Below are 11,008 nucleotides of genomic sequence, written 5' to 3'. Positions count from 1 at the left end.
CCCCCCCCCCCCCCCCGCTCTCATCTGCCCGGCAACGGCTTGTTCAAAGCTTGAACTCTTTAAAGGATGGTTGGTTCAACGCGGTTCAGATGAGCCCCCAAACGGGACTCCCAACATCATGTCTTTCACAATCAAACATGGCAAACTACCCTCCAAAAAAATAAACACTCGTCATTTACCTTGATCGGTTTTGTTTTCCCTAAAACATTCTGGGTCTATTCCACCGTCTAACTTTCCAAATTCAACAGTTCGTACAAGCACTCTCTCCATGAAAATCTTCATCGATACAGACAGAACCAAAAAGGCCAACATCTAAACCCCTGCATGCCTATAAAGAGCAACGAACTCCTTCAGCGAAAAAATACAAGCTAGACATAAATCTGTAAAGTCATTTGACGCTGTGTATATGTATATACACACACTTCCATCCTTCACCACAGTGTGTTTTCAACAGGCAGCCACAAAAGGCACAACAACACAAACAAACAAGGCTTCAGCGCCTGTGTCCACAGAGAGGGCGTTGCGGGGTTAATTTGCTCCTGGAAAACCTATTTCTTTCTCCCCTTAAACTATCAGGATCAATTCCCTTCTTCGCTTCAGGTACTGTAATCTAATTATGCGTTTGCCTGCGAGCTTCCAAAGAACGCCAACAGTGCTGACTAAGTCCTGTTGATGTAAATCAAGTGTTTTCTACGTAAATGTGAGTTGAGAAGTTGAGCTGTGGTAACAGGTCCCAGGATTCTAGCACCATGTCTAGGAGAAAGAAACAAGAAATGTCACAGCGTCACCTCTCTGTCCCAAAACTCTGAACTCTTGGTGCATCTCAGGGAGGGAATTAACCCGTTGTGTCCCCTGAAGAGTCACGTCGTCTCCGCAGATGATCAGAACAAGGACGCCCCGTCCTTATGGACGTTAGTTACCTGTGACAACGGTTAACCGAGCATCCGAAACCATCGCGACTAGTGTTAAATTTCCTCTGGCCAAAACGCAGCTCACGCGTGTTTCCTCGCCTCCAGAGGGAACCGAACCGCTTCAGACAGGAAGCGGACGTTATATCATCACAACTGGATTTTAAAATTTGTCGTCCCCCCCCCCCCCCCCCCCCCCCCCCCCCCCCCCCCCCCCGCAGCGTCTCTTCCTTTGGCAGTATGTGCCCGCTGATGGTTAAAGTCCACAGTTTAACAGGAAATGAAAAGAAAGCAGTACGTAGCTGTGAAAGCTTGCTCTGCTTTTCCTAAAAATGTAATGCCAAGACAATGCACTGCCCCCCCGTCCCCGACTCATACGTCTTCACACGAAAACATTGCGAGAAACCAAACAAAAACACCTCAACCCACTTCCAGACATTTTCCAAAGGGCACAACTGCTTCAACGCCGACTTAGTCTTGAAGAATAACTTTTGCTCGCAGATATCCACGTGCCCTTCACGTCTGATGCTCAAACCAGCACTGATGTCACATCCCAGTCGTTAGACAAGAGCTATGCAATACAGCTAGCTAGTTAGCAGTGTTAGCACACAGTAAAAAACAACAAAAAACAACAGAGCAGAGGCAGGTGATTCTCCAGAGCCGCTGGAGGGAAAAACCATCAACAAAAGAAAATCATCTAGTGTAAATAAACCTAAAGAAAAATGTGTTTTGTGGCGACGTACACCAAAAGATCAGAGTCTTGTTTTGATGAGATTCAGGTGTTAAGTCTTGCATATGGATGTGATTATGGATTTAGAAACACATCAGCTAATTATAACTCATAATTAAGCTACGCGAGGAAGCACAACAGTGCCACCCTCTCACTGCGAGAGCCAGACATGGTGGAGTCTGTTGTTTGCAAGCCCTCCCATCCTCCACCCGAGTGGCCTCCAACAACGCCCTGATGCTTTGCAGACGAGACTAATTTAACCCCAGCAGGACATCTGGACAGAAGGAATACATTTCAGTGGTGTCTGCGCCGACGTAGAAGCCAACACAGCTACGCAATGCAGAAAGAAAAATGGAGAAGTAAAACTGAAATAAAAAAAGAAAGAAATAAAGCACATAAATAGAATAAAAAGAATGAAACGTTGCTCTACGTGCACAGTAAAGTGCTTTTTGTCTGCAAGCCCTGATCCAGGAAAGAAGGTGTCCTCTGTTCTCATTTGTGACCAGTGATTCTGGGGTACAAGTATTGAGTAGCCCTGACTTATATTTCCTTTTCTTTTTTTAAGACGCATCCGTGGAGTTTAGCGGGAGGGGGAGTAGGGGTTGGAGGACTCGGTAAAGGGGCAGGGATTCGCCCTACTGCGGGGACTTGGGCGGGGTGTGGTGGGGATCTTTGATGGGGTTTTTCCCTGGGTGTGCAGGTGGGGAGGCCCACCGGCCGGCCGGCCTTCGCGCCTCCCTCGTGGGTCTGCCCGGGGGGGCAGCGGCTGAGCCGGGTTTGGAGGAGGTGGGGTGTGTCTCTCTGGCCTTGGCCTCCCCTGCAGGGGCGGTGGCGTCAGGGCACTTCCTCTCCTCGCCCCCGGGGGCAGTGCAGGCTGGCTTAGCTTCCTTGGGGGTTGGAGGGTGCTGTAATGTCGCCATGTCCTTCACCCGCTGGCATATCTCAGCGTAGGAGGGCTTCCTCAGCTCCTTGAAGGAAAAACAACAACAACTATTGAGTCATGGAATATTCTGCATAGAGTCCGTCTAATGGCCTCCATGTCTTCCTGCACACCGGTTAATGCATATCTCAAATATGATTTAGGTTTCCACCATAGTTTGGACAATATGATAACACTAACACAGATTTGCTAGCAGTAAAAAAAAAAGTTGTGATTTTTGTTGTTGTAGAGTTCTTTAAAAATAAAAGGAAACTCGTTTGTGGGAGAATACAATTACTCTGAGCTGAGTTTTCATAGTTACCTTCCCAAAAAGGCTCATGATGCTGCAGCCGTGGGTATAATATGAAAATGGTTGGTGGATTTAAGACAAAAACTAACAATTTATTGAATGAATGAAATATAAACAGTGGCATTTTTAGTTGATTTCCTATCTTGGGTTTTGGACACATTCATACGGTTTGATTAAGGACTTATCGGACTGTAGCTCATTGTCGCATTTACAATAACGAGCGTAGCCGTCCTCAATTTAGGTCATCCTGTACGTCTCATCTCCGATTTTCCTTGAATCCACCGTGTGTGTGTGTGTGTGTGTGTGTGTGTGTGTGTGTGTGTGTGTGTGTGTGTGTGTGTGTGTGTGTGTGTGTGTGTGTGAGAGAGAGAGAGAGAGAGTCATGGGGGGAGTTGTTCCAGGTTGGCAAGATGGTCTGACGTGTCCTGCACATTCTTTTGAACGTTTAACTTGTCCACACCTCCTTTGCGTGGAAGGGAAACAGACTGTCTGAGGTCACATACGGGCATGAGGCTACATTGCGCACGTGTCGAACCGTGCGACGCACACACCCTAAACCGAGACAGGCAGACCAAACGGTGCCACCCTTAGTCACTATCTAAATCTTAAGAAATGGGTAAAAAAGAAAGCCACCAAACTTAAAAACATGCCTGTTACCACCACTTTACTGTGCAAAATCTGAAAAACATTGAGCTATGGAAACGTTAACATTTCCAGAGGTTGAACTTTACAGCAGTGATTTTAATCGGCTGTAACTCTGCGTTACCTTTGGGGATTTCTGTTCACACCTACATAGTCTCAGTCTTCTTTCTATCATCCTGTTTCAGCTGCAGCTTTCAGAACTTCTCATACGTTTTACTGCAATTCTTGAAACTAAAGCCGAGGGGAATTTCACCAGAACTGAAGCAGAGATTTGTTTTTGTTTTTTTCTGCCACAGCCAGCCTCTCCTTAAAAATGGCACCAATTTTCTTCAGGAACCTTATGGGAGAGTGGCAAGTGCGATCAACTCCGAACAATAATAAGAACTTTCCTTATAAGAACTTTCCTTGCAGTTGTTAAAACTAAATCTTTTAGACAGATACCTGTATGCGTTTTCAAAAATGCAAAACTTAACTTCCATGGAGTGACTTGTTTGTAATCAAAATCAATATGAAACGGTGCAGGATTAAGGGGTTTTGTTAATACTGAGATTGATTTGTTTGAGGGCTTGTAAGCATTTAAAAAAGCACTGAGGTGAGACACAGAATAAAAAGTTAAAGAAGAAATCAATACTGACTGTGGCTGCGCCGTTGACTTGCACTGATTTGCTTGCAGTGGACAGCGTGCCGGGAACTCGCTCCACAGACAACTGCACCTCCTTCGACTTCACCTCCGTCGCCTTCACCTCCCTGAAACAAACACAAAGGAGGCAACGCCATATTAGGTAGGGGGTGAAAAGGTTGCAAAACATGCCTCACGTGTCAATTACATGATCATTACAGCACCCAGGGAGTAAGTCAGAGTATTTATGGGGGAGAATTGCTATGTTCTGTGAACATGGGAAGAGCAACACACAGCAAATGTGATGCCTGTAGCATACAGCAGATGCACAGTACAAACAAAACTAAGTAGAATTCGAGGTAAGGCAGCCTGGATCAGGGGCAGATGCCATGAAATTACTGCTTTACTGATTGTCAGGGCGGTGTGATGTCGTCCCGCTGTGTTATTGTACACAGAAACAATAACGTGACGGGATACAAAGTTTTATAAACCTCATAACCTTCTATAAAGTGTCGTCTTTGAATGATATACGACTGCATATGTCAACTGCGCAGCGGGACGTAGAAACTTGAATGTGAGGGAGTCCTGTTTCATGCTTCTGTGTTGAATCGACACCGCAGGTGCATAGGTGGAGACGGCGACCCAACGCTGTAACCTGATATGCACCTCTCACAAAAAAGCAACGACACGTTGCGGAGACGCACGTCTCTCGGCCGTGGCTTGGTGGCGTTGCATCTCCTTCTCCATAAACATGAAATCACGGAGAGGGTTAACTTCTCCTGCTACAGATTTCTAAACGTGGTGAAAAAGCACAGGGGAGACACTGTGTTTCTCACACTACACCTCTCTAGAGTCCACCCTCCAAGGCTAATAACTGTCCCTTTCACACACGCTGGCCCTGCTATTATCTTAAAGAGATCGACGTACACACTGACGCACAAATATAAACATCAGGCCACTTATGCAGGCTACTGAGAAAGCTCTGCATGGCGCCTCCGCAGAACCATAAATCAGCCTTTCCAAGTAAAACATGATGCTTGATGCGTCAGCTGTTCCAGCACTGCAGGTGCTCTGTGTAGGGCCGTTCACCTGGCAGAGGCCATGACTAACCAAGCACTTCTCACTGTTCCAGAAAAATTAAGAAGTATTACTGAAATAGCAGCAGTTATCGTTTTAATTTCATTATTATTTCATAACTGAAAAGGCAGGAGTTCAGTTATGGAAGTCTCTCACCTTTAGAAACGCTGGCCCGAACTTCACTCAATCTCAATTGTGATTGAGTTACAGACCTGACTAAAATATTCAAGTATTTCTTCTTGTATTTTATGCTATTATTATTATTATTTCATGTATATTGGATCCTAGTATTTCATTTATATTGTGCTATGTGACTGATATTGTGCTGCTGTAACACTATAATTACCCATTTCATTGGGCTCAATATCTATCTATCTATCTATCTATCTAATTTTGACACACCTCATATGTCACCAGTGTCTTGCCCTTTACCGTTTGCTCTCAGGTGTATCCTTAAATGCCATTGGCTTCTACTCTTGTCCAGTTATCTGCAGCATCTTAAAACACACGCCCCTCTTGCCATTGCCACTGTTTCCATTTTCTCTTGCAGTTCCTGCAAATTTCCATGGTTACACTTGACATTCAACACGGTCAGTGTGGTTCTTACGCAGCCGGGAGGGAGGGAGCGGGACTGTGCGGCGGGCCGGCGGCCGGGGTCAGAGTCGAGCCTGCGGCCGGGGTCGGCGAGGGCTGGAAGCTTGTGGGCATCGGGGACGTGGAGGTCCGAAGCGGCTCTTTGGGGCCCGCTGGAGACAGCGCTCCTCCAGCACTGGAATCAGCACTTACATTCTGCAATGAAAACACACCAACGGGAAGATACGAAAGCATTAATGCAAGTTCTTCTAGTAGAATCAGCATCAGTTTAACTTTCTGTACTACATAAATATTAAGGGAACAGGAGTGTTGGATGCTAAATTGACAGTTTTGGTGCTGCAGCTTTTAACCCTGAATTCTCACAACTAATAACATTTGAAACGCAGCATCTAAGGGTTGAGGTTACTCCTCCTCCGCTCCTCTGACCTCCTGCCTGTGACCCAGAAATTGATCTTTGCGCGCCATGTCAACATCTGAAGTGCCGTGAGATCCCAAACTCTATAATCTCTCATGATAAATACCTAATTGCAATATTAATGCAGTGGTGTTGTGTTAGAATAAAACATATATACGAAAATAACACCAAAATGTACAGTTTAACGAGTTTAATTATACACTTGAGTGCCCAGGTGTTTAAATAATTGATTTCATGGCATAATAAAACGTACTTATTTTATAAGCTACATTCACATCTGAAAAATATGGAAATTGATAACAGGCAAAAAACACCTAAAAGTATCTTATTTGGACACTTATAACCTAACCTGCCACTGCCTCCGTGTTGGTGTCTCGTTTCTCAGCTCCTCTGCTCCTAGTTACTAAGCAACCAATATGCTTCTTCAACCGTGCGAAAGATTAAAAACAATACCGCGAAAACCTGAGCAGTCAATATGGCCGTGTATGGCCAAAATAGGTAAAAGTGATTTTATTTTCTTTGCCTTGTGTGTAATGCATATAAAAACTATTTTTAAATGAAAATATAGACCCTTTAAGGAAAAGGCAGGTACCAGCAGGATTGTATATCTTTTTAATCCAGCAAAGTTATTACATATATAAATTTCAAAAACGGTCAAAATGACCATCATGGCTGTTGTAGTGTTAAAGGATGTCTCATATCCTAAAATGATCTCAAGAAGAAAGGAGGCTCGAAGGAAAAGCAACGAGCGAGGACACGCAGGTTTTACGTGTGCGGAACTTGGATTAGTGAATCTAAGAGACTATTTCTCAACTCTTCTTAATTTCTTGACAATGTAAAAGCTGGATGATTTCCGTGTAACGTACAGATAACAAGGACACCTAGTGAGTTAGCTCAGTGTCAGCGCCCGTCCTTACCCTTTCCTTGGCGCTGCCGGTGACTACGCTGCTGGCCAGCCGGTTGTCGAACACGTCGTCGGTCTTGAGCTGGCCGGCCGCTCCGGGCAGGGGGGGGAAGCTGGAGAGGCCGAGCTCGAAGCTGGGAGACGGGGGTTTGGGAGGAGGAGGCGACTGTGGCGTCACTCTCTAAACGGCGGCGACAAACACAGAGTCAGCGCAAAACTTTAACGGGCCAACAGCTCTGTACCTGTGCCGATAGATCTTGACCCCCCAAATGAGCTTAAAAACAGAAACCAGTGACAATAATGTACGTAAATGACATTACAGGATCAATGTAATCCTGCTGTCATTGTTTCCTTTAGTTAATTAGTCTAAATTAGCTAAACTCATACCAAAGCTACATTAGAATGATAAGGACAACAAAAAAGGTACTTACTGTAAACTTTTCATCCCTCTTTTTCCTAGAAGTAGAAACATTTTTCCTTTAAGAAAGAGAACACTTCACTTTACAAACATCCAGTCTACCTGTAGCAATGACTTCACCTTGCACAATGTGAAAAAGAAAAAGAAAAGACGACATCTGCCCCACATTAAACTTATTTTAGAGTATTCACATCATTCAATTTAACGGCCTGCAGTTCATGTCTCAAGGCTGACTGACAAAGTTAGAGCTAATATCTACTGTCAATGCAGATGAGCCGCACAGCTTTATTTTACAGTGATCTCACGGTTTTTTCCACATAGAAGGATTGTGTGAGTGACTCTGATAGTAGCTGGTGGTCGCTACTTAGGTGAAACTAAAGCCTTTTGGATTTTAGATTAGAAATCAACAATAAATACATTAATAAATCAAGATGTAAAGGCCCTAATGTTTAGATTTAGTTACAGCCCCTGGCCTTCAAGGTTAGCTTAGGCTGCCAGTGTTTGTGTATGTAAATGCGTCTGTGTGGTAGCCCGGAGACGATTGGCCTGCTAGATGGCTCCGCCCACTTCCCGGTTCTTCAATCAGCCCAGTGAGAGTTCAAAAGTGCTCCTGGATTCTTCAGTCTAGTCGGCTGGATGTGAAGATCAGTCTGCCATGGTAGCTACACTGTTGTTAAACGCTGTTTTTATAAGCCATTGTGTTAAAAGCCATAGTTAAAAACTGGTGAGAGTTAGTAGTTAGAGCCTGTTGTGCTTAAAATCTTTGTTTTTAGTTATGCTGTACATGTGTTATAATTTGGCAAGCTAATGGGTGCTGTGCTCTTTTAGTTTTGTTTGGAATATCTTTGTTTATATAGGCAGCACCCATTAGCTCTCTTTGTGTTTGGTATTTTGCTACTGTGTTAATTAAAAATCCTTTCTTCTATATGTAACCTTGTCTCCCTTTTTGTATTGGTTCCTCCACCTTCATCCTTTTTATGTTACGCCCATCATTAAAACGGGCCAGGTCGTATCAATTTGTAGCTAGTGATGTTCAATGTGAAGATGGTTGTTCATCTACCTGGTGAAACATCACATCTATAAGTGTTTCCTCAGATGCAAAGATCAGAGTATTTAAAGTGACGGGTGGTTGAAAACCACAGAAAAGAAAGTGCACCATCAGGACAGCACGGTGCCACCATCGAGCCACAGCAGTGCCGTACCTTCCTCGGCCGATACCCAGGGAGTAGTCCGGGGTTATGGGCTCCGTCACGCGCCCCGTGCCCACGGTGTCTCTGCGAGGGAAGGCTGCGGTGGAGGGTAACCTGGTTCTGGGCTGGCTGGTGGGGAGTCTCGTGGGCGGGCTGCTGCGGATCCCGTTGAGCCGCTCGCTGGGGAAGCTGGGAAAGAGACCCGGGTTGTCCAGGAGCCCGGCGCTGCGGTCCGCTGTGGGGAGGGTCGGCCTCAAGTGAGGTTTACTGTGGTTCCTGCAGGACACAGGAACACGTGACTCAACAGGTGTGACGTGTGGAAAATGACTCCGCAAGAACAATGAAAACACGCTTCATAGGATGAAGGATGTTTTTAATATCGAGAGAGATTTTAAAACTGAAATTAACTAAAAGATATCAGATAAGTCTGCTGTTTGTGTCCATTTTTCGAAGGAGAAAGCCAACACTTCTGAAAATAAATTCAGACATTCAACCATATTCAGGACTTTGGAGTTTAGATAATAAGACCTGAGAAATTCCCAATTTCAGTGTAGGACAGATCCAAAATGATAAAAGATTCAAACCTGTTCCTGGGCGAGTAGTGTCTGACGGTGAGGGGGGACGTCGCTGGTTTGAAACTGTGCGATGTGGTAAATCCATTGATGAACCGGTTGTTGTGAAATGGGGAAACCTGGGAAACAGAAAACATTCAAACAGTCATCCTCAACATTAACAAAAAGCACTGGTCCAAACGCAACCGACTTGTATTCATGCGCCATCCTGAATACAAGAGAGTGTTTTAAGATGGCGCGTGAATATGGAGCGGCTACCCCCAGTTTACAGGAATGCAAATGTAAAATCTCAAGCCAAAAGGAATACTTTGAATTAATGGTGGTGGTAAATATTTGTAAAAAAAAGGAGAAGTTTGTGAACGGGCAACATAGATTTTGATAACAAAGAACCACGCGTTATACACTGGACCTTTAACATCAGAAGCTACGTACTAAAGCTTTAAGGCCTTACATTTTTAAATATCCTGGTTATTTTTCCAATTGAAATCTCCCCCCCCCCTTCCTCTTACCATGGAGGGGTCGATGAAGCTGTGTGTGGTCGACCAGGCCTGCGGCGTGATGAGGCTGTACAGGGGAAACTGCTGCTGGGGGCTGTACACCGGCGGGATGTAGTAGGAAGTGAAGCGCTGCTGGGCGTACGGGTTCACCTCCACCGGCCGGTAGCCGTTCTTTGGCATGAAAGTGTTGATGGCGATTGCCTTCGCCTTTATCCTCGCCTGTGTGGGGGGGGGGGGGATTGGCAGCAGTCAGCAACATGGATTAGCATTTAAAAGTGTCGGTTCAGTCATCACAGTTCGGTACAAGCTCGGTACATTGGAGGGAAAGGAAAAGAAAAATGCAGAAGGCCATTTGTTTTTATTGTTTATGTCTCAGGATGTCCCACCTAGTGTCCCACAGTCTAGTCTGTCCCCTGAGCTAGCCTGCTAACAACCTAAAGCGGGGAAAGTAATGTATTACATAAAGTAAAGATGTAAACAGTAGAGCCTGACGGATAATGAATTGAATAATATTAATACTTTTACTCAATACTATTTCAAAAACACTTTAATTTGTTTTTCAAATGCTAAAAAATTGAATAAGACGCCCCAAAATTAATACTTTATTAATAATTATAATGAATAATGAATTAGTACTTGCCAAAGAGCGTTGTGTGAAAATCAATCATGGTATTTTGGGGAATTAAAAAGAACATTGATATAGGACAACGGGTCATTTGACCAGAGGTCAACATGAGGGTTAAAGCTGTAGTGTGTGGTTTCTGTCGCCCCCCATGAGGAACGTGGTCTAATGTAACCCACCTTAATAGGCTTCCCTTGGAAGGTCTTCACCTCCTCACGGAGATACTGATATGCCTTTTATAAAGAGAAAGACAACACAATGTCAGAAACAGAAACACAAATGATAACTTCATTTATCCGAGTACTAGAAGAATCAAGGAATAAATTACTGAGAGTATAATCACTCAAACAGGGTAAAATATATGTTTGGAAAATAAAGTGCATCGGGGGGGGGGGAAGTGAGTTTTAAGAAAGAGGGGAAGCAATTTAAGTAAAATGGGAAATAATCCTTCACATATAAAAAAAAACAGTCTGACTGAGACACAGAAGGAATATATAGTAGGGGTAAAAGTCAGTTCCTCTCCGGGGAACCATCACCTTATCGTGGTGGAGAGGTTTGTGTGTCCCTATGAACCTGAGGGCTGTGTTGTCT

At 44.5% G+C, this 11,008-nt stretch overlaps 1 protein-coding gene across 3 annotated transcripts in view; it reads right to left on the bottom strand.

Annotated features, from left to right (window-relative positions):
• Positions 1-1,580: 1,580 nt before the first annotated feature.
• larp4b (La ribonucleoprotein 4B) overlaps positions 1,581-11,008 on the bottom strand; it is a 36,087-nt gene continuing 26,659 nt past the window's right edge. For 2 of the 3 annotated variants that reach the window (XM_034888526.1, XM_034888527.1), the window contains exons 9-17: positions 10,597-10,650; positions 9,808-10,014; positions 9,311-9,417; positions 8,739-9,002; positions 7,550-7,595; positions 7,132-7,299; positions 5,813-5,994; positions 4,145-4,256; positions 1,582-2,606 (exon numbers count right to left, since the gene is read on the bottom strand). In XM_034888526.1, the coding sequence (XP_034744417.1) occupies positions 2,274-2,606; positions 4,145-4,256; positions 5,813-5,994; positions 7,132-7,299; positions 7,550-7,595; positions 8,739-9,002; positions 9,311-9,417; positions 9,808-10,014; positions 10,597-10,650 (1,473 nt within the window). In that variant the 3' untranslated portion in view covers positions 1,582-2,273. Of the gene's footprint in view, positions 2,607-4,144; positions 4,257-5,812; positions 5,995-7,131; positions 7,300-7,549; positions 7,596-8,738; positions 9,003-9,310; positions 9,418-9,807; positions 10,015-10,596; positions 10,651-11,008 lie in introns of all 3 variants that reach the window. The other variant, XM_034888528.1, reaches the window with a different exon arrangement.

The sequence above is a fragment of the Etheostoma cragini genome, chromosome 12, assembly GCF_013103735.1.
Source record: "Etheostoma cragini isolate CJK2018 chromosome 12, CSU_Ecrag_1.0, whole genome shotgun sequence".
In the NCBI taxonomy this organism is placed as follows: domain Eukaryota; kingdom Metazoa; phylum Chordata; class Actinopteri; order Perciformes; family Percidae; genus Etheostoma; species Etheostoma cragini.
This window is presented reverse-complemented; position numbering and strand designations above follow the sequence as displayed.